At 34.6% G+C, this 27,381-nt stretch overlaps 1 protein-coding gene and 1 long non-coding RNA gene across 2 annotated transcripts in view; both read right to left on the reverse strand.

Annotated features, from left to right (window-relative positions):
• Positions 1–3,293: 3,293 nt before the first annotated feature.
• Positions 3,294–27,381, reverse strand: part of LOC107439056 (uncharacterized) — a 33,837-nt gene continuing 9,749 nt past the window's right edge. Inside the window, exons 5-12 of the mRNA XM_071181718.1 lie at positions 27,044–27,207; positions 19,364–19,453; positions 16,203–16,302; positions 14,676–14,739; positions 12,066–12,108; positions 11,498–11,553; positions 7,191–7,266; positions 3,294–4,684 (exon numbers count right to left, since the gene is read on the reverse strand). Coding sequence (XP_071037819.1) covers positions 4,538–4,684; positions 7,191–7,266; positions 11,498–11,553; positions 12,066–12,108; positions 14,676–14,739; positions 16,203–16,302; positions 19,364–19,453; positions 27,044–27,207 — 740 coding nt within the window. The 3' untranslated portion in view covers positions 3,294–4,537. The remainder of the gene's footprint in view (positions 4,685–7,190; positions 7,267–11,497; positions 11,554–12,065; positions 12,109–14,675; positions 14,740–16,202; positions 16,303–19,363; positions 19,454–27,043; positions 27,208–27,381) is intronic.
• LOC122271446 (uncharacterized) lies at positions 22,692–24,057 on the reverse strand. The gene is made up of 2 exons (XR_006226377.1): positions 23,696–24,057; positions 22,692–22,836 (listed from the first exon to the last, which is right to left on the reverse strand). It is a non-coding gene; the product is annotated as an uncharacterized lncRNA (long non-coding RNA).

The following is a 27,381-nucleotide window of genomic DNA, read 5'->3' on the forward strand; positions in this document are numbered from 1 at the left end:
TATATATATATATCTAAAGGAATGTTCAAAATATTTGAAGTACCGATTAAATGCATACTGGGCAGTGTAACTTGACCTTAAAAAACATTGATGTAGGGCATACCGGGCAGTGACACTTAACGAGACCTAGTATATATTTCGAACATTTGTCAAGGCGACTATGTGATTGTCAACATTCACCGGTGGAAGTCAACAACCCCAAACTTCGGTCATTCACTCTTCATGTCTCTAATGTAATATTTACAAAAATTGTAATGTTTCGATTATGCTTTTTAAAATTTATTTCCTACGAATTTCATGTGTGAATTGAGTTAGATATGTTGAGTTCAATTAAACATTAAAAAAATTAGGGCTATTATACATTTTAGAATATTGAGATTTACAGCTATATTGGTGACTACGTTGAAAAGTAGATTGGAGTCTCATTGGTTGCTATATTCGATTTCTTAGAGACGGTCATACCCTTTTCATGAACTATCCTTTCATTAGTTATGAGAAAGCAAGAGAGAAGGACTAGGAAATAGAGGACTTCAAAAAGCTTGGAAGGGATTGGTAAAAAGAATTAATCTCTCTCTTAGACATTAACATTTGTTTGAAGTGTTTTATATTTGAATTTAAGAATTATGTGTGCAATATACAGGGTTATTCATAATTCCCTCCTGGGTTTCGAAGTGTTATAGTGAAAATAGAAGACGAATATGGCAAAAAAGCACATATGAAATAATTCCGAAAGTAATCAAGTTTTAATTTAAGAAGTTGCCGGTAGATGGCAGTAACATGAATCACTGAAGCCAGTTGTAGTAAAGAAAAATGGCGTTTACAGGAGGAGGGAATTATGAATAACCCTATATAATGAATCTAAATAATACGTATGCTGTAGATATATGTATTTTTGGTTCTTTATAAACAAAAAGTAATCTGCTTTCGAGTTTGCCCCACGGTCAGTTTATGTTTTCGGACTACTAAAGTGTCCATCTCTCTTCTATGAGGTTTTTATTTAGTTCTATAGTACATACAAGATGATCACAGGGCATGATTTTCAAGAGTATTCCTTAATATAATTAACATTAATTGTCCAAGAAAATAGTTTTGGTGCTTGAAGAAATTATTATTTGTTGAAGAGGATATTGAATGACGTAGTTTTCAGTTGTCCATCCGATATGTGACGTCAGCAAGAAATTATTTATCAAAAATCATATTGCTTAGTAAAGAATCAAATGATAATGAATAAAAATGCTTTATTTTAAAATATTCATGTGGAGCTCCAAAGTAAATATTAATTTTAATTTTTAATACAAAATTTACATTATCGAAAAGGGGGCCCGGTAGTTGCGTCTGCAGTGCCGAATTCAGCGCACGCGGGGCCCTAGGAAATTCAAATTTTTGGGGCCCCTACATGAAATTTTTTTTTCTCGTATATTTCTTATTTATTCAAATATAAAAGTATTTATAGATCTTTTCATTTAAGAAAGCATATTAAAAATTAAAATAAATAATAATACATTAAATTTTATTTTATTTTCTTAAATTAAAACTAAAAAATAATCATATCTTAAAAAACATTGATAAATCTTATAATACATAAACTATAATAATACTTTTAAGTAATAACTAAAATAAGTAATAAATAAATATGATTAACATTATGTAAAAAAATTATCGTATTTTATTAATATATATTTGAAATTTTTTTTTTTTGAAAATCATTGTTATTCCTAATTTTTTAAAATTTATTTTCAAAAAATCCATTTCAAGGGAGCCTTTAATCACCAGGCCATGGCCTAGTCTTACTTAAAGGGTAAGCCAGCACTGCTGCAGGGCTAAGCTCAACAGCATACCTCCGTCCACCAAAAAATGTGAGTGTCACGTGTACATTAGCATAGTTTTCGCCAAGGAAAGTTAAAGAATCTATCTATTAGCTATTAATTGATTAAATTTTACGCCAACGCTCTGTTTCTTAGCTTTATACATTCAAATGTGTTGGCGGAAAAGAAAGTGTAAGAAATAATAGCAAATTTTTATGAAATCAAAACATTGGCAACCATATAACGGTTTTCGAATTCTATGCTAACGTGTTAGACAGATGTAGAGAGATTAAAATAGTTTTTCTTCAGCACTCAATTCGAGGTGGTGGAATAAAAAAATATTACAGATTATATTAACGATTTTTATTTATTGGAAAAGGATTAAATAGGAAAATAATTCGTTTTTCTTCGCTTGTTAATTGTTCGATTTTCTTTGTTAGGAAATATGTTATGCATATTTCAGCATGGTCATTAATATACGAATAAATACTTTCAATATATAATATATATAAAAAAAGCACAGATGAACTCATTTTTCTTTAATTATTTATAATTTATTTCAAAGTTTACATGGCCAAATTTTACTTTGCATTCATGATTAAATAAATTATGAGTATACAGATTGAGGGTAATGTAGAGTAGACACAAGTATGATTTACTTTAACTTTAAAGTTTTCAACTCAGTGAGTGGCAATGCAATAATACAACAATAGATTTAAAATTATTAAAAAAGAACTTCTTTTGTTGTGATAAAAATTTTATTCTATTTATTGATAATATGTAAATATAAGTTATTTTATCAAATTGTCATGTGCTATCATAAGAAGTTATCTATATATTACTCTGCATACGCCTCCACATAAGAGTCCGACGATCTGGTGACCCGGACGTGACACTTCTGACTCCAGATAAGAAGGTTGCGTGTTCAAGTCACGTCCGGGTCACCCATTAGGGGATTTAAATATCGACTATGTTGACCTTCATCTATCTAAAGCAGGGTTTCTTAACCTGTGGTTCATGAACCCCTAAGGGGTCCATGAGTTATATTTTAGGGGTCCGCTGACTACTCCGAATTTTTAAAACGTTTGGAAGCCTACCCATTGCTTGTAAAGCGANGTTTACATGGCCAAATTTTACTTTGCATTCATGATTAAATAAATTATGAGTATACAGATTGAGGGTAATGTAGAGTAGACACAAGTATGATTTACTTTAACTTTAAAGTTTTCAACTCAGTGAGTGGCAATGCAATAATACAACAATAGATTTAAAATTATTAAAAAAGAACTTCTTTTGTTGTGATAAAAATTTTATTCTATTTATTGATAATATGTAAATATAAGTTATTTTATCAAATTGTCATGTGCTATCATAAGAAGTTATCTATATATTACTCTGCATACGCCTCCACATAAGAGTCCGACGATCTGGTGACCCGGACGTGACACTTCTGACTCNATTTTAAAAATTCTGTATATTACTAAAATAATAAAATTAAATGTTTTCTAATAATTGATGTTTTTTGCAATTATTTTTTTTCACAGGGGGGTGATCTGTGACTTCTTAAAAAATTTTTAAAAGGGGCCCATTATATCAAAAAGGTTAAGAAACACTGATCTAAAGGTACCTCACGTTAGAATCAAGTTAAAACGTTTTATATGCTAGTGAATTGGTATTTAATATTTATAGTGGTAGCTACGCTACATTAATTAAAAATAAAAACTTTTCTTTTGAATACACATAATCACGGCGTAACGTTACAATAATATATTATACTGTAGATCAGTATAATGTGCTTTCGTTTTATTGAATTGACATTGCAATAATTTTCGGTGTGTTTTAGTCAAGGTTTGAATGCAAAAATGTTATTCCTGTTTAATGGGCGTTACAGTATCATGAACCCTATTCAGTATAGTATTGTATTGTATGGTGTGTTTAAGATACGATACGATAAGAAATACAATTATTGCACATTGATTGTTTTGTAATAATAAATTAAATGAGAAATGCATCGGATAAAAATTATGGATTTTCTTTAATTCTGTAGTGGCATTTTCGTTTTTGCTCTACTGTCAGGTTTGCTTACATTTAGATGAAAGCAATATCCTATAATTTTATAATTCAAAATAGGAAAGAATAATGCATTTGGTAAAATATATAAGGATTATTTTTCACTTTTTAACTTATTATTCAGTTATAATGGCCCATTGGGAAAAAATCCGGATGTAATTACGGTAATATTTACTGTAATACTTTCTGTAAAATCACATAATCACTGCAATTCAATAAATATTAATGTGAAAATTACGGTGTGAAATCTTACGGTATAAAACTTTAAGGAAAAAAAGTAGATTTTCTATAAATAGAAAGAAATAGAATAGATTAGAATCTCAGGGTAAAATTTTACGATTTAAGACATTAAGGGAAAAAATGGATTTTTCGGATCTCAGGGTGTTAGATCTGAATTCTTTTACAGTGTAGAATCTTTTTAACAAAATTCGTGATGCAAATGTCGATGTATTCAGATAGTTTGTTTAATAAATCAGAGATTGATATGACAGAGTACGTAATTTTATACCGTAATATTTTCTGTGAAATCACATAATCACTGCAAATAAATAAATATAAAAATTACGGTGTAAAATTTTACGGTATGAAATTTTAAGGAAAAAAAAGTATTTAACGGATTTCAGGGTGCCAGGACTTTTGGCCGTAATTTTATCCGGATTCTTTTACAGTGTAGATCTCTTTTTAACAAGTTTCATGGTGTAAATGTAGATGAATTCAGATAGTTTGTATAATAAATCAGAGACTGATATGATAGAGGATCCAATCCAAATGCCCAGGAATCCACCGATGTTGCTAAATAATTCCATTGGCTAGAAATATCAATACAAAATTAATATTACAATGTATTCTTTTCATTAAAGAAGAACGAGAAAGTAAAAAGAAAATATATTTATATACATATGTAGTAGAACAAAACTTATGGATACAAATGGGCACTTATTGAATTCTACGTAATTGAAATGATACCAATTGAATTCTATGGTAGGAAGGTACTTTATTTACGTCACACTGGAGCGGCGCAATAGGCTATTGGAGTCGGTCTTGGAAACATTCCTGAGGAGGATCCGAAGACATGCCATCTCAATTTTGATCCTCTGCAGAGGAGATGGCTTCTCCGCTTTGGTAGCCCGACGACCTTCTGGCGAAGTCGATCACTTTACAGTAGAACAGTTTAACGAGGTCCAATAATGCTCTCCCTCGGTCCCTTCGGAGGTAGTGGTCAAAGTGGTCACCCACCCGCTTACTGATAGCTGGTGGTTTAGTATATTCATGACTTCGGTGTTTTACTGAGAGCCGCGTCATTACGATCAGTCCATCATTTCTTCGGAATTGAATGGATATTAATTTAATGTGGTTCAAATATTGTATTTTTTTTCCAGTATTACAGTTGCATTCCAAAAGTTTTGATAAAATATTTTCCTCATGCGCCAAAATGAAATAACCTGTATACATTATAAACGTGCATTTCCAAACTATTCAATAAATTTTCTAATACAACTTTTGCTTCTTCTCATTAAAAGGAATTTGATAGTAGGCAAATATAAAAACGTTGCCTCAAGAGTTCAAGTAGATCCTCATATAATTAACAAAGATGTAGCTTTTTCAGATGCATCGTCATTGACGTGAAAGAAAAAAGTTTGGTATTCTTTAATTTTTTTTAAAAATTGCATTCATTTTAAAATAATTTTTTTTCATATACGCAAACACGATAACTCTTTCAGTTTTAATCCGACTAAATTAGAAATTTTAAATCAAGCATGTATTTTAGTCATTTGTATCGTTAAAAAATCAGTCTTCTCTTAATTTTGTTAAATTCATGATCATACACTCGTGATCGTTCTCATGACCATACATACACTCATTAACGATAATTCCAACTCCGGCAATTAAAGTTTCAGAAACAAAACATACGTAACTTATTCATAAGGCCCATTTATTTAACATGAGATAAAAAACAAAAAAAGATGGCATGATACCATTCATAAAAACTACGATTTTTGCACCCTGGATCAGTTATAAAAAACATCTCCTTTACAAAAACTTAATATTACATGGTTGGTATAATGGTTAATGCATTAAGTGTCTTGTGCCTTCCATGCAATATTGAGTATTAGAATATTGAGCTGTTCTTGGGGAAGATGACTACACTCAGCAAGCAAAGATCTCTAAAGTTCCTGTACAAGTTCCGTCAACGATCTTCAACTCGTCGGTCAAACCTATCACGTCCCACACGCGCTTCATCGGATTCAAGTCAGGTTTAAATGCTGGCCATTTAATGTGGGTGATGCCCTTAGTTTACAAGGATTCGCTTTGGATGTTTGCAGGGTGAGGACAGGCGTTGACAGCCATAAACAGAAATTCTGCTCCCATTGCACCCCTAAACAGACGTACATATTGTTCCAGTATTTGTCCTGTCATGGTTTTGGTTTGAACATGAAATCTGTTCCGGAGATGAGTGTAATACGATCCCTAATGAGTAATCCTGCACCAGCATGACGGTGTCATTCAGTGAAGTTATATTGGTGGTAGCGGGTATCTGCGTTTTCCACACGAGAGTTCAGTGCGAATCAGACTGTAGCTAAACCTTTACTCGTAGGAAAATAACACACAAACCCACTGTGATGATGTTAGAATTTCATATTTTCTACTTCACGCATATTGATGGTGACAGTGGCTCCATCGATATCCCTGCAGCGGCCGTGAGTGGAACGCATCTCACAGGATATATGACCGAGCATATAGACCAATATTTTTCCAAACATCAGCAAGCGAGCCATGGTGGCTCAGGGGATAGAGCATTCGCTATCCAGTGAAGTGAACTGGGTTCGAATCCCAGAAATGGATGGTCAATACGAATTCCGCACCCGGCTTGTACCGACCACAGATCTGATATATGACATAAAATTATTTTATTACCTGAGTGTATTGGAATTAGTTTCATGTACAAAATGTTACGAAAACCACGATAAAACTATCGAACAATACGCTAAAAATTAAAATTTTTTGTGATATGAGTAAAAATAACTCAATATGGTTTCTTAAAATTAAATAATTGTTTTTTTTTTTAAAAAGAATTTTAATTGTATTTATGAGTTTTCTTTCTTTTCAGTTATATTTTTCTCAGCAAAGATTTAATTTTCTTCTTCTAATTAAAGCTTGGGGTTTAGTAATTTAAACCCGGCTTTTCAGAACGTTTTCCTTGCTTTTGCGACTGCATTTTATTTTTTGAGAAACCAGGATTATCACCGATAGTTCCTACGGGAAAATAAACCCCAGTTTTTACAAATTGTTGTATTTAAAGCAAACTTGACTTACCAGCACTTTTGGAACAAAGTGGATGATTCTGATCTTTGCATTTCTGAATGACACTCCGAGATATATAAATTGAGTGCTGTAAATCGAAAGCATAATGAATATTGCTTCACTAAAATATTTCGAAAATTAAATGCTACAATGAAACTAGTTTAATTCTAATTATTAGAAACATTCTAGTTATTTATAAAATATCTTTTAAAACAACCCCAATTTCCCCCCCGCCATTCCTACTCAGATATTGTCCGTCGTCAATCTCGTAAGGGCATCGTAGTAGGTGAGCCAACGTTGTAAGAAGCGCGGTAAGAAGGACAGGTAGTATAGGTAAGTACTTTATTTACGTCGCACCAGAGCTGCACTATGGGCTATTGGCGACGTTCTGGGAAACAGCCCTGAGGATGGTCTGAAGACATGCCATCTAAATTTTGATACCCTGTAGGGAGGAATGGCTCCCATGCTTTGGCAGTCCAACGACCTACGTGCGAAGTTGAGCACTTTACGGTAGAACAGTTTAGCGAAGATCAATACCTCTGTCCCAACTCAAACTGATCAAAGTGGTCACCCATTCGCTTACTGACCACAGCCAGTGATGCTTGACTTCGGCGTTCTACTGGGGACCGCTTCTTTACGATGAGTCCACTGCGGGATGCAGGCAGTGTAGAGACGAGAAAAAAAGAACATTCATGTCTAATCCAAGATTCGATTCCAAGACCTTTGTGTCTCGAGGTCAGCTCTCCTGCCATATAGGTCGTTTGGCCTTTTAAAGTTGTAGAAAAACATCATTTAACGAAACTAAAGATTTTTCTACCAAAAATTCAAAAAAATGATGAGCGTCACGTGATTTTGTTAAAAGCACGAGAAACAAGATAAAAAACGGAAATGAAATAATTTTCTTTTCTTCTGTACTTTGAATGAAGCGTTTTTTTATGAACATCTCGAATTTTGATGATATTTAATGTGCGATGATTGTACGATGCTGAGTACGGTGAGCTGAACGGTGTACTATACAGCAAAGTATGCAAAATGTAAGTCGATAAGTTGATGTTCGGATTTTTTTTGTTTAGGTGCTGCATAACAATACATTTGGAGATTTTACAATTTTTTTACAATTTTTTTTTTTNTATATATATATATAAACACGCAGCTTGTACAATATAGTGACGTATACTTTAAGTGCTATTCACCCTCGTCTCCCTTAAAGATTGAATGTAGCTGTTAAAGTAATTCTTAATGAATACTTACAGTGGTGCAAGTCCCGGAGGTTATACCCGCATCGAACTCTTAAACGGTCAACCATTTAGCATTCATGGAACTAAAATATCCTGTCTGTATCTCAACGCGTTGCGAGGGTAAAACGTCTTTATAAGGCCAATTGCAAACAGAGAGGATAGTGGACCGAATGTTAGAAATCACTCAAGGTACTAGATTTAAGGTCGCACTAGAGCTGCATAATGGACTATTGACGACGGTCTGGGAAGCATATTTGAAGATGATCCGAAGACATACCATCGCAATTTTGATCCTCTGCAGAGGGGATGGCTTCCGTGCTCTGGTAGCCCGATGACCTGAGCGTAAAGTCGAGCACTTTACGGTTGAACAGTTTAAAGAGAACCGACGCCGCGTCCCTTGGTTTCTACGCAGGCTGATCAAAGTGGTTACCCACCCGCTTACTGACCACAGTCAGTGATGCTTGACTTTCTGTGTTCTTCTGGGAATCGTGTCTTTATGATCAGACCACTGAGGAAGGCGAAATCATTCAAAGAAAATCTGCGTAGGGACCAAGGGTGTGAGTTATTGCTCTTCGTTAAACTGCTCTACCATAAAGTGCTCGATTTCGCGTTCAGATCGTCGGGCTTCCGACGCAGGGGTGCCATTCCCTCTGCAGAGGATCAAAATTGCGATGGTATGTCTTCGGATCATCCTCAGATATGTTTTCCAGACCGTCGTAATTAGCCTGTAGTGCAGCTCTAGTGCGACGTAAATGAACTACAAAAGGATTCAAAATGTCTGAAAGTTGAGAAAACGACCTAGAACCGTATTTTCAATGACATCTTTTGAGGAAAACCAGCGTGACTGGGTGCAGACATCGCAAATGTTACTGGAGAAACTAAACAAATTTGTTAACGAATATCGGAGTTAACGGGTCAAACATCATGGCAATAATAAAGATGATGAATTTGGCAGTGGATTTTTCGAGCATAATTTCACGTAAAAACGAGGTCGGCAATTCATTAAGGGACGACAGCTAGAGGCCGAAAGAGTGTTGAATGAAATCCTCATGTCTAAGAGGAGGAAATCTAAGTTACGCGAAGAGGCGATAAAAATTGAGCAGGAAACTCATAGATCCAAGAAGAGGAAATGTGATGGTGAAGTCAGCAGATGGAAAAACTCCGGAAAAAGTGGAAGAGGTGATTCAGAGTAAAATTACTTCTCGGGAACTCGAGCTTAAGGTAAGGGAGCTTAAAATAACTCTGAAAGGAGAACTCGTGGCTGAATCCGGTCTCCAGACTAGACATGGCTATTCTAGAAGAGTAGATAGAAGAGAAATGCTCTTGAGGAGGGATTAATTTATGAAGCACCTACCAAGATGAAGTCCCCAAATCATCATATTTGGGCCTTACAAAAGAATAACAGAAGAAAACAGCATCGTTCACATCTGAGATAATAATGTCAACTTTAAAGAAGGTGAATTCGAAATCCTAAATCAAGACAATGAAATGTGTTCACTGGGAAATCATTTCGAAGTCGGAGATTTTTGTATAGAATACATGGTGAGAGAATGCCAACATGAAGACATCTGCTCGAGCTATGACGGCACTGGGCATTATGCGAAAGATTGCAGGGTGAAAAAACTACGTGTCTATTGTCACGACAAGAATTTAAAGCTTAGATCGACAGTGAGAACCGGCTATATTGCACTAAGCAAGGCCTGCACACCATACCAACGAGCTATAATCAGATTACAGAAAAGAACAAGCTACTAGTCCTGATTTTTTTTTAGCGGCAGGGAATGAACGTATCGTTTTTTCATGGAAGGTGCCGGTAGTGTTGATCATCTTACGTTGCCTGGTGAGCACCTTGTGGCCAAAGTCACGAAGGCGAGCAACATTACCCACTCCTAACATACCCGTTCATAGGATGGGCCATATTCACACAACCGAGCATTGAGAGAAACAGTCATGTCCCGAGAGGGATTCGAACCCGCGGCCACTGTCTTCTCAGTAAGACGCACTAACAGCTCCACCACTTGCCGACACTGTTCCTAAACTGATATCCAACTCAACATGGTTGTTTTGTAAGCCGTCGACTCACTGTGTCATCTGTCGAATGAGCTCTACGGGTCTGGTTGCTATACCTTTACGTATCTAATATGGACACTGGTATTGAAGCAGACTGGGGCTGTTATCAAAATGAATCTCGTTGCCACAGGTTAAATACGGTGCTAGTACCCACACATCATCGAGTGAATGCCATTTAAATATGGAGCTCTTACACGCAGGACATCGCATGGATGCTGCCTAAATACGTTGCTCGTACACATAGGTCATCGAGTGGATGCTGCTTAAATACGGCACTCGTACAAGAAAAACATCGCATGAATGCTGCCTAAATACGTTGCGCGTACATATAGGTCATTGAGTGGATGCCGCGTAAATACAGCACTCGTACAAGAAAGATATCGCATGGATGCTGCCTAAATACGTTGCTCATGCACATAGGTAATCGAGTGGATGCCGCTTAAGTACCGCAGTAGTACGCGCAAGACATTGCTTGAATACTGGCTAAATATGATGCTCGTAACGGAAAGGTTAACATAAATGTTGACCCATGCATATTATAAAGAGCGTTGAGTAAAAATTTATCTCAATTTTTACTTGGCATCCACATCAAAAATAAAAGCAAAGCTGTTATTCTTATTGGTGACGCAAATTAATATTTAAGCCCCCTCCAAAAAATGAAAGAAAACTTTTTCGAAAGAAAGTAAATCACAGTGCAAGAAGGAACACGCAAAAAACATCAAAACAGGTTTAGTCGGAAGTTGAAACACTAAACTATTTCTGATAACCAACTACGAACTCTTCTCTGTTTTCACCCGCAATCAAACCTGTCTTGTTGTTAATTACTTACACCTTCATGTACCGTGTTTCTTTCAAACTTACGATGGCCTTTTCGTTTTTTTTTCTTCCTGGAATAAACATTAATGAATAACAATCATTGAATTTGGTAAAAAGCATTAAAGAATAATTTATTTACTCTTAAGAAAACATACATACAAACATACAAAGTGAAATGAATTGAAAACAACTTACTTATTATAAAGTCTAGGATAAAGTGCTTTTCTTTGCTGATAATTGTATTTTAGGTTCTATAAAAAATTTTTTAAATAAATATTAATCCTCCGTCTGTGGTAAAAAATGAAGAATAAAGAGTTATAAATAGATTATTGTTTTCGATTTAGTCGTCGCGACAGAGAATTAACGAGTCTTACATTAGTAGTGAAATAAAAAGTTAGCCCTTATATTGATTGCTAAGTATTTAATATTCTCTTTTTATAAAATGTAATAAAAATTAAATAATTGGTTCAATTTAATTCGATTAAGAATATTTAAAAAAATTAATTTCAGGAAATTGAAGAAATTTTAAAAGCTAGGAAATATGTAATGCCTAATGTGGCATCACAGTACTTATACTTAGTTGGGTATTACATTTGAATAAAAAAGCAAAATAGTATAACATAAGAACTCGTTTTGCATATGGACTTAAAGAAAGAAAAACAATTACGCTTTTATGAGATTAAAAACGAGAATGTAGATTTCGAAATATTTATTAAATTTTATTAATTTTAAAGCAAATAATATTCAACCGAAAAAAACATACCCCTAGATCATTATGAAAATGCTTGTATTTGAAAGATCGAGTCCTGCAAAGGAAATTTTTTTTTATAATACCACTGTTTAAGTTATAAACTAAATTATTTGCTTAAAAGTATCTGTAAAGCATTGCATATCATTTAATAATATCAAGTGCCTAATAAAATCTGTTAGAAAAATCAAGTGCTTTTTTTAAACTTACACGATATTTTTTTCTTCGCATTTTGCAATCATTAATACACATTAACACTAATTTACATTTTGCACATTATTATTCAAAAATACAGACTTATTATTACAGTTGTGTTAGTAAAATATACACTAAATTAAGAAATAAAAATTTAACTTAATTTTTATGAAAAAATATAAATTTTGTTAGATTAAGGTTAATACTCATGCGAAAACTGATTAATGATTGAAAATTGCAAGACAAAATGTTACTTTTATGTAGATTTGCTTAAAAGTGGTGGTGGTACTTATTCCTCTGGGCCCAGAACAAGGCTAGACCAAATCCAGGAGACAGTTCACCGACAGAAAATCGAACACCATCTGCGGATCCTCCAAAATAAAATTTTTCTCCTGTCCCATACAGGTCAGCAAATGATCAGGTGAAGCCTGGTGAGCACTACATTTTAGGCATACAGGGAACGTCTTTTGATCCTGAACAAAGTTAGTCAGCGGGTATGACCAGTGATTAGTCTTGTGATAGCTGTCTGTAGTTTCTTATCACCTTTTAGCTCCAGGGCAGCCCCAGGACGATTTTGTTGATACCATTCACTACTAGGTGGAATCCTCCAAGTCCTATTATTGTCGGCATTTACTTTTGCATAGATTTCATTGCATGTTAGAAGACCACTACTATCATTGGAGCCCTCCTTGGCCAGTTCATCGGCCAGATCATTAAAGTGAAGTTTCTCGTTCGCTTAAAAGTAAGAGGGACAAATGATAAACGGGGGAGTTCCGGTTAGCTCAATTACTATAAACAAGCACATTATTCGCAAGATCAATGGAAAAAGTAGACTTCCAGCGACTGGCAATCAAAGAAGAAATATTTAAACAAAATTTGACTAACTCCGGTTAGATTTGGTACTGCAAGAAGGTGACCGCATTGACTAGGATCTAATGTCCATTTCAACTTTACAAAAATTCTTCTCGACGTGTGCAAGCAAGGTGTAATGTCCTTATTTGGATCGAAACAATCAAAACATAACTTTAAACTAATGGAACAAAGTTATATTTGCATCAATGAATTCATGCTTGCTGGGAGAATGTGTTTAAAGAAAGGTTGTAATGAAGAGCCTAGTAATGGCATTAAAATATGACATAGGAAGATGATAATATTATGGTCGGTGAGGGGAGAGTTGTTATCGACAATACCACCTTCATCTATGAAAAGGTACCCCACCATAGAATCGAGTTAACATGCCTAATGTACTAGTGAATTGGAATTATATTTTTGTAGTGATAGATACACTATAGTACTACCCCCCAGATATATATCTGTAATAGAATTCAATGAACTGATACCACTAGTTGATTCATTGAAATTTTGTGAGAATCCGGGAGAGCTGTAATAAGTTCATGGTCGTGGTAGATCCTGTGTTGACAATAGCAGTCGAGTGTACATAGGCCAGCGTTGTGTGTGATCGAGACTGAGTAGCAACAGTGAGAGGAGGTGGATAATGCATCAGTCACAAGTAGCACGCCAACTGTTCAATGTGGATCATCCATCAAAGTAGGCGTGTTCAAATCGAAGCTGAAGTTTCAGTCAAGGTAGTGTGGGTGTTTATACTGAAGTGGGAGTTTTTGTCAAGGTAGGCATGCTCATATCACGTCTGGGTCACCAATGTGGGGAGAATTGTTATAGACAATACCAGCCTTAATCTATGAAAAAGTACCTCATCATAGTATAGAGTAAACATGTCTTAGATACTAGTGAATTGGAATTATATTTTTGTAGTAGTAGATACACCACAGTCTGCAATGTTTTTCGGAGGGAAAAAAGGTTGGAGATTTGGTGCAAATAAGATCAACATTTGTTAAAAATTGTATGTGTTTGTGCGTCTCAGAGAAAAATTATATTAGATAAAGAGGTTTATTTTGTTTAACAAAATGAGGACCTTAATCATATCTAAGCAATTATTTGAAATCAAAAAAGGAGGAAAAGTTTTTACAATTGATGCCATGACTTCCGCAATCTTCCTACCTCAATACGATTACGAAACTGAGGAATGAGTTCATGAATTTCAAGTTATTAATTCCGTAGTCCACAATAATGGTTCCTTAGATTATGAAAGACTTTTTTTTTCTTTCGTTTAACTATTAATACTTGACTTCTAACGAGTTCGAGGTACGAAACTTTTTCAAGTTAAACTACTTCATTTTTATCAAGTATTCTAAAATTATATATTACGAGAGAATTTTTGAGAACACTCTGCTTAACAGTTCTATGATTTTATGCTTCGATTACTGTTGCAAATAAGCAGTCTAAAATTGACAATTCAAAGAAAATAAACAATTCAATATTTGTATCATGGGCTTAAGATAAAAAAGATATATATTAAATAAATACATTTTTCTTAAGATTAGGACAACCTTCGTCATGAAAATTACTTACACACACGGAGTATTGCTGCACTTTTTCAAACAACTGTCCCAATTTTCTTTTGTGACTTTTTCACCTGAAAAATACAACAAAAGTTTTTGATGCAACCTAATGAAAATTTTGGTTCTTAAACCCGGCTTACTTGGAATCTAAAGAATTAATGAAGGAATTATTCAAAAAGTTAAGTGAACAACTTTTCCCACCAGTGAGAAGAAAATGACTAAACTTTAAAATTGGAACCGTGACGGCTCAAGGAATAGAGGGTTCGCCTTCCAATGAGGTGAACCAGGGTTCGAACTAAGCCATGGCTGGTAGATGCGAATTCCACATCCGACTTGTGCCGACCACAGTGTTGACGTAAGATATCCTCAGTGGTTGACGGATCATGGGTTAGAGTCAATTTGCGCTAAGGCTAACCAGGGGATGTTTTCGTGTTTTATTCTATCGATGTAACGCAAATGCGGGTTGGCTCCATCAAAATAGCTCTCCACGAAGGCAAAATTTTTACCAATAATTTATCCAGGAGTTCCTTTGTCATCTGGGTTGGGTTCAAAATTACAAGGCTACAGAATTAAACATAAATAGTCGTAAACCCCAAAAAATTGGGTCGGCTATTCAACGACGGTTATAAAATAAAGCATGAAAATTATTAAAATCTAATACTATTTTAACGGGAGTGTCGGAAATGTTGAATTGGGTACAACATTTTGGTCATTTATAAATTTATTTTCAAGTTTTAAAAGTTAGGAGAATTCCATTTTCTCTGGCGGTTCCTTTGTTGTTTGGCGTGGATTTTGGTGCAAAAGTAGTTTTGAAAGATCTCTTAACCTGGCCGAAATGCGATGAACGGTTTTCCCACTTCCATAGTAAAAACGATTGAAAAAATTATTATAAGATAAATGGTTAATAAATGATTATTATAATGGGAGAATAAGGTTTCCGCTATCTTTTTTAAATTTATGATTTTTATGCCTCCTCATTCATCAAACACTTTCAGTTTTGAGACTCTGAGATACTACATTCTACTGACTTAATTTTGATTTTATTGATTTTAGATAATCTGAATTTTACGTCTGATTATATTTGCATCAGATAATTCTGACGATTTTGCCACCAATATGGTAAAAATAAAGCAAGCGGTCACATTGTTTTTTAAGGTCACAAATTTTAGATTTTATGATCTAATATAGGGAGATAAAGAAATAATGATCCTCTAACAATAATGTGTAAATAACTAAAACATCAATATGTAAATAACTTTAAGAGCAATCTGCAAAAAAAAAATGCTTAGAGAACTGATATAGTTAAAAAAATTTTCAAATTGCTTTTAAAGAAAATTGTTAACATTTTCCAAAAGAGTGGAATATTTCACGAAATTTCTCCTAATGTCAATAAAAATTTTTTTAGAGAAAGTGTTTAAGCAATAACTCATTTCCCCTTTCCTCCAACGTTTTCTGTAAATTTTTATTAACTTCACAGTTTTTAAAATATAAATACTGTGTCAACAATTTGTTTTATCTGCTCAGTAATCACACTTACCTCTCTTACACAATGTGGCCATGTGACTAATACTTATTGAATGGGGAGCACATCCATATTGTTCCATGTGAAGACGGAAGGAGCAAGTTTCTATGCAATCCTAAAAAAATGCAAATAAAATATAATTCAAGTTTATGTTTTAGATCGGGCGAGTTTCGCGATAAGGAGCCACTTGGATCGTATCAAAATTTCTTTAGCTTTTGAAATGTAAGCTAATAACATTTAAAACAAAACACTTACGCTGGAATTTTTAATTCGATCATAATTTTGACATCAATTATTTAAACAATTATGTCACGAAAGCAACAGAGCTATTTAGAAAGGGAAAAAATAACCAAAGCGGAAAATATTTAAATCTTTACTAACAATTGGTGATCGAAATGTGCTACAGGGAGCGTAGAGCAGAACTACACTGGTGTGCAAAACTTAAGCAACAAGTGGTTTTTCGGCCACAGCTCCCCAACAAAGCATAAGATAGCCATGAAATTGCAGCATAATATGCATGTAATTCAGTAGAAAGATTATTTGTATGCAAATTTTAGAAATAAAACGTCGTAGGTGATGTAAGTGTACATAAACCTTGTGGGTCGGCGCGCGCAGGTCAAAGCTGTGATAAAAGGATAAAGAGCACCGTAGTTAAAGACATTCGCTTCAAGTGCAAGTGATTCGTTTTGTGAAACAAGTCTTCAAGAAATCATTTAGACGACTTTACTCGAGGAAAAATGATTGGGAAGCTTGAGGAGGGGCGTAATGTGACCAGTGTCACCGAAGAGTTCGGGCTCAACAAAAGTGTTGTTTCTCGTACTTGGAATGCCTTTAAAACTACTGGTACAGCTGTTCGGAAGGTTGGTCGTGGCCGTCCAAGGAAAACAACACCAAGAGATGACCGTTACATTGTCCTCCAGGCGAAAAGAAACCGTTTGCAGTCAGCGAATGCCATATCTCAGCAACTGTGCACAGCCTCAGGACGACAAGTATCAAGATTTACAGTGACCAGACGCCTCCACAAAGGTGGCTTATTTGCTAGACGTCCTGAACGCTGCATACCTTTAAAAGTTAGCCATCGGCGGCACCGTTTAGAGTGGTGCAGAGAACACGAAACCTGGACACCTCATCAATGGAGTCGCGTCCTCTTCACAGATGAGAGTCGTTTTAGTGCTACAAGCGATTCTCAACGTCAGTTGATCTGGAGAGAGGTTGGAGCTCGATTTCATCCCAATAACATCGCGGAAAGAGATCGTTACGGTGGTCCTGGAGTTGTCGTCTGGGGTGGCATTATGTTGAACGGGCGGACTGAGCTTCAGATCTTCGACCGAGGTTCTGTAACTGGAGACCGCTATTGCAATGAGGTAATCCTACCCCATGTGCGTCTGTTCCGAGGGGCCATTGGACCAGACTTCATTTTTATGGATGACAATGCCCGGCCACACCGTACTGCTAATGTTCAAGAGCTACTGGAAAGTGAAGATATCACACGAATGGATTATTCAGCTTACTCTCCAGATCTAAATTCCATAGAGCATGTGTGGGATGCATTAAGGAGACGTCTTGCGACTCGACAGTATCCTCCTGGTAACACCCATCAGCTGAAAGATGCGTTAAAGGAGGAATGGAGACGTTTACCCCAAGAACTCCTGGGAAATCTGGTGCTTAGCATGGAGAAACGATGCCAACCAACAATTACAGTAAGGGGAGGGTATATCCCATACTAGGGAACATCTGCCAATTGTACTTACGCTTCTTCAGGCAATCATGTGTAACGCCACACTATGTCAAATAAAGCCTTTTTTTGTTCCATACCCTACTTTAAGCTGCCCTACTTATTCATTTCTGCGCCATTATTCTTTTACCATCGTTTAAGTACAAAATAATGTACATCATATTCAAATTTCATGTCAATCGGATGATTTTTTGTAGAGTTATGAAAAAAAACGCACTTGTTGCTTAAGTTTTGCTCACCAGTGTATATGGAACTCCACCAATGGCAACACTTTTAATGCTTTCACCATTAGCGTGTGGAGAATCATAGCAGAAGGAAGTACGTTAATTTCTGTCTTGATTTTAATTTAGATTAAAATTTTTTAAGTCGGGAAACTAGATGAGACTGAAAACTACGTTAAACATAGTTCTAAAAGAAAGCACATGGAAAATTAAAAAAAAAATATTTTTATTAATTAAGAACGAAAAATATTAAGAAAAATCTAAAACATTGTAATACATTCCTATACAACTGAAAAGAGGAGGAAAGGGAAGGGAGAAGAGCCAAAGGCATGGAACCAGTCTTCTCCCCAGATGGCGTATTCGAGCGTTGCGATCACCTATATTTTTCAATTCAAGATTTACCGGAAATAAGGAGTGTGTGTACACTGATTGTCAATTGCTAAGGAACAGCTGATTTATGCAAAGTGACGTTCTTGACAGCTAACCAATAAGAGAAAGACCAAACGTAAAGGGCGTGGTTAAGCAGTATCCTTCATATGTTTAAAGATAGTGCACATTACCTTTCCATTCATTCGAAAATTCATGTCAGGAATTTGATCAAAATAGCACTATAGGTAGTTGAACTTATTTCTGTAAAATTCAGTGTGGTGTTGTAATAATTAAGTACAAGTTTTAAAAAAGATATCATTTGAATTCTTACGATCGTGGATGAGATGTAAGACTACTGAAAGCAGGTCAAAATGTCACCACCGTGGCAGCAGTAATCTCAAAAAGCGTCATCTCGTGATTAAAAAAGACCTCTGAAGAAGGGAATGCTATGTGATAGCATGCTAGTGGTCTTTGTATCCAAGTCGAAATTCTCGATGGTCCCATTAATACATTTTGATGGCTTATGTTGATTTCAGTGTGAATATCAATGTACATTTTTATACAATTGAGAAGAGGAGAAGAGGAAAAGGAGGCGTGTCAAGCCATGGTATAAGTCTTCTCCCCAGATGGCGTATTCGAGCGTTGCGATCGAGAAAGCAGAGTAAGAAAGGGTTAATTTTTCAGTAACTTGAAATTAACAATTTCTCTACTCTGTAGTTTTTCATGGGAGAAATCGATATACAATAAAACATAGCATACATAAAATACTACTAGACATAAAACAAGGTACACACTTCAGTACTACAATGCAATTAATCATTACTATAGAATACAATAAAGGAGGGCCATACCATTATGTCAACGTTTTCTTCTGTACTTCCTATAGGATTAAACAATGTACAATTTGTATCATATGGTTGGGGTAAGAGATGTTGCTCCACCTATGAAAAAATAGAGTCAACATTTTAAAAATAATATTGGTTGCACGGAAGTGAATGACACAGATCTTACGACAGGGTGGAATTCAATTTTGCAATAAGCACTGGGAACAAGTCAAATTTTTTGATGGTTTTCTATTAATAGACCAAAATAATCTTGATGGTAACCATCACCCCAATCTCGGTATTCGAACTGATTTATGATGGTCCAACTTGTTTTGATTATTCATTCATGGTGAACCATCAGAACTTTCCATCATAGTTTCTTAAAAATCAAATGTTGAAACTGTCATGAGCCACCATCACCCCAATGCAGGAATTTGGACAGATTTACGATGGGTCAACAAGAAAAAGCAAATAAATTGTTTTGATTGTTTATTCCCGAGAACCAACAAGATTTCCCATTAAACCATCATGGAAATGTATAGTTGGAACTCTCATGAACCATCATAGATCATCATCGATTGTTGGTCTATGAGAATCAAACTTCTCCTGATGATTAAGCATCATATTGTATTTAAGTAGCATTTTCCATCATGGAATGATGGAAGTTGTTTGGCAGATCAAAAACCATGAACGCATAATGGTAAATGTTGGAGATGGTGACCATCAAATGATGTTCGACCATTATGAATCGCTCTAAAACCAACATAACCATCAAGAACTTTAACTTGAGGAGTAAGGATACAAAATATATGCTAAGTACTCAGTATGTAACACTCCTATTACAGTAATGGTGGATTTATCAAAAACAATCTAATACACATGTTAGGAAAATAAATAGCTTTCCGTGGGTCTTTTAAGAACATGGATGTTTGCTTGAAAAAAAATCTTTTATCGGGTTCCTTATGCCTCTATCACACGAGAGAAAAATATGTGCAACTGCAAGTGTAACTGCAAGTGTAAGTGAAACTCTAAGCGCAATTCCTCCGTTCGGAGTTGCCGAAAGGGTTGCTTAATTGCCTGAACGGTTGCATGTAATTGGGTTACCATATTTTGTTATTTATCTTTACTTTTGGCTCATATTTTATTTTATCATATTTTATTATATCATAGTTTCTGAACGATGTTCGTAAAGGGAGGAAAAAGAAATCACAGACGCTGTAGAATATTGATTGATTTTGATTTAATTTTTTACATTTGTATTTGTGTTAAGTCTTTTTTTCAGCAGCAAATTAAAATTCTAAAAAACTTTATTTCCCCAATAGTGAAGTAGCATAGTATAAAAAGGATTATGATTTCTACCTCATAATATGAGATGATATTAAGATATCATTGAATTTCATGCTGCGTCCCTGAAAGGATAAGGGGGTGAAAGGGAGATGGACTTAAATACATGCTGCGTCTCTAAAAGGATAAGGGGGTGAAAGGGGGATGGACTTAAATACTATCTAGAATTTTGACAATTTTTTTTATCTTGATTTGAGTGACTAAGGTATAAAACATGGTGCGTAGCGTTTTTGAAAAGTGCTTAAAGGTGCTTATTTTCGATTTTCATTTTTTAAAGGCCCTTAAAGGTGCTTTTCTTAATGGGTGTTTTTAAAAGGTGCTTTATTTTCCCTTTTCGAAAATGAAATTTATGAAAGGGAATGTCGATTTTCGCCACGTATTATGTAAAAACGTGTTTTTCACATTTTTCTATTTCACGTTTTCAGAATTCATTCAACCACGATCAATTTCAGCGTACCGTCAGTCCATAGCGTATGAAAGCGCCAATCATTTTACAGGTTTGGTGAAGTACTTGCGAGTCCGCATGTGCGTCTAGTGAGCTGGGTTCGGTGAGATCCTTGCTTTCTCATGTGCAACTCTGCTGTATTTTGCAAGATATTCTCAATTTCAGGCTTTATTTTTCACCCTCTGAAATCGAACCGAAAAATCTCTTGATCATTTTTTAATGGCTAATATAATCAAGAAAAGAGTTCTTTGTCAAATTCTAGTTATTTTATCATGATCATGTGAAGTCTGAGATTTATTTTGCATTTTGTCAATTTACATAGTGCTTAAAAATATTTTTTGAGTGCCTAAAATGTTCTTAAAAGTTGCTTATTTTTTGTTGAATTTGGCTCCGCACCCTGTAAAAGCATAGTTTATTTATATATATTTACTATCTAACATGCTAGCTAGGCAAGTGCGGTATCGTTATCTATGTATACGCTAAATCGAATGAGAATAAAAACAAGCTGTCTGATTTAATAGTTTAGCTACTCGAAAATTTATAAAAGTTTCATGTGTAGAAAGGACAATTTTATGACTTATACCATTTTATGCAACTGACATTGCTATCTAAACAAGTAAGGCATTTCTTCAAATTTAATTTTTTAAGCTTAATTAAAAAACATAGTCCTTTGAAATAATTCTTTAGAAGAAATGAGGGTTTAATGTATGAAATATACAATTTTTGACTTTCCTTTTGCTCATAAAATATTTATAACATCAAAACTATTAGTTCTATCAAATCAATTCTATTTTTTTAATTTAGTCTAAAAAATACATAATAAATAATGTCTATACTACTAATGTCTATACTTGTCTATACTACAATGTGTCAGAATTTTATTGTCATCAAATTAATTTACATTGCATTAAGGAATCATCACGCCCGGTGGCTGAGCGGTAGCTCTTCGCGCTGTCGTGCCACAGGTCCCTGGTTCGATCGTCGGGCCGAGCAAGGTTGACTCAGCCTTTCATTCCTTCAGTGGGTCGATAAATGAGTACCAAGCATACTTGGGAGCTAAACACTGGGGGTTTCACGTATGGCTGACTACCTAACCGGAACAAATGCTCCTGCATCCCAGAGCCCAAAGGTCAAGAAAACTGAGATGGGCACAGAAGGCCTTGGCCCTCTGTGGGCTGTGCCGCTGAGTTTAGTTTAGTTTTTAAGGGATCATCAATTTTATTCATTTACACATTGCATATCAGGAGTATCACTTTTATGAAAATTATTTTTTCCAATTTCTTAGTAAAATTGTTTTTTAAATATAAGAGGATTTTCAATGTCATACTTACAATTTATTATTGTAAAATTTAAAACATTCTTTATTGATATGAGATAATTTAATTAAAAATTATAGGATTTATTTTAGGACAAATTTATTGTAATATACAGTATATAAATTAAAATTTATTTATAACTATGAAAAAAAAAAAAAATTTTATTAAGAACATACTTTTTATGTATCATATTATTTTGTTACAGACTTTTACATGTTTTGTTTTGCATTTTAAATAATACAAGAATCAATTTAAAAAACAAAACATTTATTGTCAAGTGAAACATTTAGAACATTATTCATTTTCATTTCTTATTTTTTAATTTCTTTCATAAAAACAGTATTGCATCTCTTTCCTTCTTCACCAGACAAACCTTACAGGATTATACGAAATATCTGAAATAAAAGAAAGAAATCACTTTCATGATAAAATTTTACCAACACATTATTAGAATAAGAGAGATTAAATACCATTAATTTGAAATCATTTAAGTCCTTAGGTATCCCCTTTAAACTTATTTTAAGTTTGACAGATATTTTGATTAGAGTTCTAAGATTATTCTATACACTAATGAAAGATGGCAGGTATATTTGGTTTTGTAGTTCTTATGTTTGGATTGAAATTTGTTTTAAGAAAAATAGATTGTATTTATGATCGAAGACTATTAAAAATTTATGTATATTGAAAAATTAGTAAGGTACACTTACATACTTACTGTCATTGTAGAAAAGCTAAGTATCAAAATATAAATGTGAAGTATAAATAAAAAGTAAAGTATCATTAGTAAATCATCACACACACAAAAAAAAAAAAAATTGAGGGGATGAATGTAGAAACAGACAAGGAGATTGGAAATTTGCATTTTAGATTTTCAAAAATTAAAAGAATTCTTAGGGAAGAATAAAATAATTAATTCACAAATAATTATAATAATAAAAAAATTTCAAATAATCGGACACATGCTTTTACAATCAACAGTAATAAAGTTTAAAATTTGAAAATAAAGAAATATAATCATTATTATATTTTATGTTATAATAATGTAACAAAGTTTGGCGAGTTGCTTGGCGAATATTTCAAAGTAAAGCTTTTCGCCAGTATAAATCTTTACATATATAAAAATAGAAATTATTTCTATTTAAAGTAATTAAAACTTTGATCGGAACAAATTATAATAAGTTTTAATTTTATTAGCTTAAAATAAATAAATATTTTAAAAGAAAATTTATCTAGAAAATAGTGTACTATACTCACCGATACTAAAATGATGTGCAGGTTCCTGTTATGGTAGTACATCAACTGCATTGAGATGGTTATTTCATCGTGTGAAAGTATTTTTAATGCTTTGATTTTAAAGAAAATGTTATTATTAAACTAAAAAACTGTTCCGTTTCGTCTATAAAAAAATTTCATCCGATCATCCTCTTCACCAACGTCGCCGCCATTTTTATTTACATTTGTATACGTCATCACATAAAATTGAAACGTCATAAAAGCAAACGATCTGATTGGTTCATGAAAGAAATTGCCTGAACGGTTGCAGATATTTCGTGCAACCGTGATTTCTATATCACACGAGCAATTTTTGGAGAAATTTCACTTACAGTTGCACTTACACTTGCTTGCAGTTACACTTGCAGTTGCACATATTTTCTCTCCTGTGATATAGCCATAAGTTTGTAATTGGAGCACGTATTTAATGAAATCCAAAGTTAATTATTTTTATGGTTATATACACTCATTTTTGAGATAAAATTGTCCATAAATAATCGTGGTCGGCTTAATTTTAAATCAGCTTTTTACTATGCGAAGGGTATTCCTAATGCAATATGGTTAGTTCTTAAAATGTGCGCTGCCTAATCTAAGGTGCTATCTGATATTTAAAAAAAAACATGTTTTTTTAGTTTTTTTTTGTAAAATCTTATCTTTTTGCTGTCAATAGATATAGGCCTACAACGAATGGACATTTTCCTCTTGAGACGGCTCACGGTGCTGGTTTATGCTCGAGAGATGCACGGATAGCCAGGCAAAGGATTGGGACATATTATGGCAATGCGTATGAATGTGTTGGAAAGAAGACGCGAAACTCATTCGCCATTCAACCAACTAGTACGCAGCAGAGAAAGGAATGAAATGTGCCTGGTTATCATAATTAATTCCGATACGGTTACCATATCTGCCTCTGTATGTGACGTTTCTGGTTATCCTGTATTGAGAACTTTGGTGGTGGCTTCCACTCCATTTCTGTGACAAATAGGTATCGATCCCTTGATTTTTTAAGACAAACCAAGCTATCCAACAATGATTAAGACAGTTCCCTTCTACACTATCCGGCCAAAAGTATCCGGACACCCAGTGGTACAGACAGCATCCTGAGGCACATATTAATATGATGTTGGTCTCCCTTTATCATCGGTGACAGCCTGCACACGTCTGGGAAGACTTTTCACCAGTTTTTCATGGGTGGCCATAGAAATTGACTTCCATCACAGCTGAAATGAATGCTTGCAGTGAGGAGGGTCAATTTGGCTGGCTACGCAATCTGCGCTCTAATACGTCCCAGGGAATTGAGCCCTCACCTCCCAATATGGTCACCCGGGTTCAAATCCCAGCGATGACTGGTCGATCCGAATTGCGCACGAAGCTTGCACCGACCACAGTGCTAACGTAAAATATCTTTGATGGCCGATGGATCATGGATCCGAGTGTCCTTGCAGTCAGGTTAACAGTGGGAGGTTTTCGTAGTTTTACTCTCCATATAACGCAAATGTGGGTAAGTTTCATCAAAAAAGTCCTTCACTGAGGCAAATTTCTTTTAACACTTAATTCAGGAGTTTCCTTCTCTTTTGGATCGTGTTCAAAAGGTTGCGGAATTGAAAGTTAGTAGTCGTAAACTCAAAAATTCGATCGACTGTTCAACGTCTGTTAGAAAACTTAGCTTCAAAAAAATTTGGGCTAATACGCAAAACAGCTTCAAACTTAAGCTTTTCTTCCACATTCCCGTTGTTTGAGCTTCGAAATGGTATCAAAAATTGAAAAATTTATTACAATTATTTTTATATTTGTAATCGTGCCAAATCTCTAAATGACTACCCCTTGGCATTTTCTTAAATTAAATTTTTAAAAAAAGACTCGGCTCTTTTTTTAGTTCAGGTAAAAAATATTTTATTTTATAACCGTCAATGAACAGCAGACCCAATTTTAGGTTTACGACTATCAATGTTCAACTCCGTAGCCTTGTAATTTAGAACCCAATCCAGAAGACAAGGAAGCTCCTGGATCAAGTATTGGGGGGAAATTTAGCTTCGTGGAGGACTTTTTGATGAAACTAACCTCCATTTGCGTTGCATAGAGTGGAAAACCGCAAAGAGACAGCAAGGGGACTCTTACTCATGAACCATCTACCTTTGAGGATACTTTACGTCAGCACTGCTGTCAGTGCATGCCGAATTCTTATCGACCAGCTATTGCTGGGATTCGAACCTAGTTCACCTCATCGTAAGTCGAACGCTCAATCAACAGCTCTGGTGATGAATATTAAAAGAAATAAAATCTTGCATTACAACTACGGCTAACTCCAGTCAAGAGGAAAATCTCCAAATAAGAGAGGCGTTAAAGGCCCCTGGATTGTAAATTATCGAGTAGATCAGCAGTTGCCTACCGTTTGAGCACTGCTGATCTAGTTAAGTAGTAGATGGTAGTTGATAACTGAAATAAGAGAGGCGAAAACATTGTTTGTTCAGTCCACACAATGAAGTTAGCGGAGTTTCTTGTCTGGAATTCATCCAGTTCTTTGGGACATTATGATTCACATAATTTATTATGCAAATAATTATGCAAAACTAGTAACAAAAAAAAATATAATTTAAAATCTAATGAGATATCATCATCCATAAGATTTGCATGTGAATTCACTAGAGTGATCACAAACTTGAAAGGAATGCAAGGCATTTCACAAAGATGGAGATTGTACTAGTGACCCATGAACTGCAATGTCCTCATACGCCGCTAGAGGAACTCTAGTTCATGTTATTTTAACCTTTTCTAATGATTATAGAGTCAAAAGTTGTTTTTAAATCGATCGGCAATTAAATATTTTATCAAACTTAATGATTTGGCGTGTACCTTGTGCAATTCGTGTTCTTGGCTGGAATAAAAGAACCAAAAAAAACAGCCTGTTTATATATGAGGAAGCTCCTCTTGTGTCATACGATGCAAGCAATTCTTGATCCTTATCCATTTTACCTTCTCTGCAAATTTAAAATCGCTCTCTTGAATTAATTTGTAGATAAAAAACGAAGATTTGACTGAAAAGCAGTTGACCTCCAACAATACCTGCTTTTTAAAGGCCATGACAGAGAGCTGGTATAACATTTACATGTAAAAACTTCAAGAGTGCCCACAGACTGAAGAAAGATAAATGTCGTGACCCCTATTTTGGATGATGTGTATATTATAGGAAAAAGGTTTTAGACCCTAATGTCTACAAATCGCAAGTATAAACTCTCAATCAGGTTTCTTTTCATGTGGGAAGGGGATCAGCTCGTGATTGCACGACAGAAGTTTCGTGATTTCTCTTTATATTTCGTAAACAATACTCACATATTCGGTGACTTTAATAAAATGATGTCCTGGCACTAGAAGCTTAATACCATGTTTGAAAGGATTCACAAGTCTTCTGGAATCGTGCATTGAAAAATAAATGGCTGGTTTAGCCCTAGGATCAATATATTCATCCGAATATACTCTCAACCAAAAGATGATATCTGCGAGACATAAAATTTTATATCATTTTCATTTCAGGACTTATAAAATGCATATTTTATTTTTAAGGATAAGAACAGGATTTTGAGGGTAAGGACTTAATGGATGGCAGGTTCAAAAGATTACAGCCGAAATAAGCAATACTTTTAAATGAAGTGTATATATATATATATATA

This window comes from Parasteatoda tepidariorum, chromosome 6 (assembly GCF_043381705.1).
Source record: "Parasteatoda tepidariorum isolate YZ-2023 chromosome 6, CAS_Ptep_4.0, whole genome shotgun sequence".
Taxonomy (NCBI): Eukaryota; Metazoa; Arthropoda; class Arachnida; order Araneae; family Theridiidae; genus Parasteatoda; species Parasteatoda tepidariorum.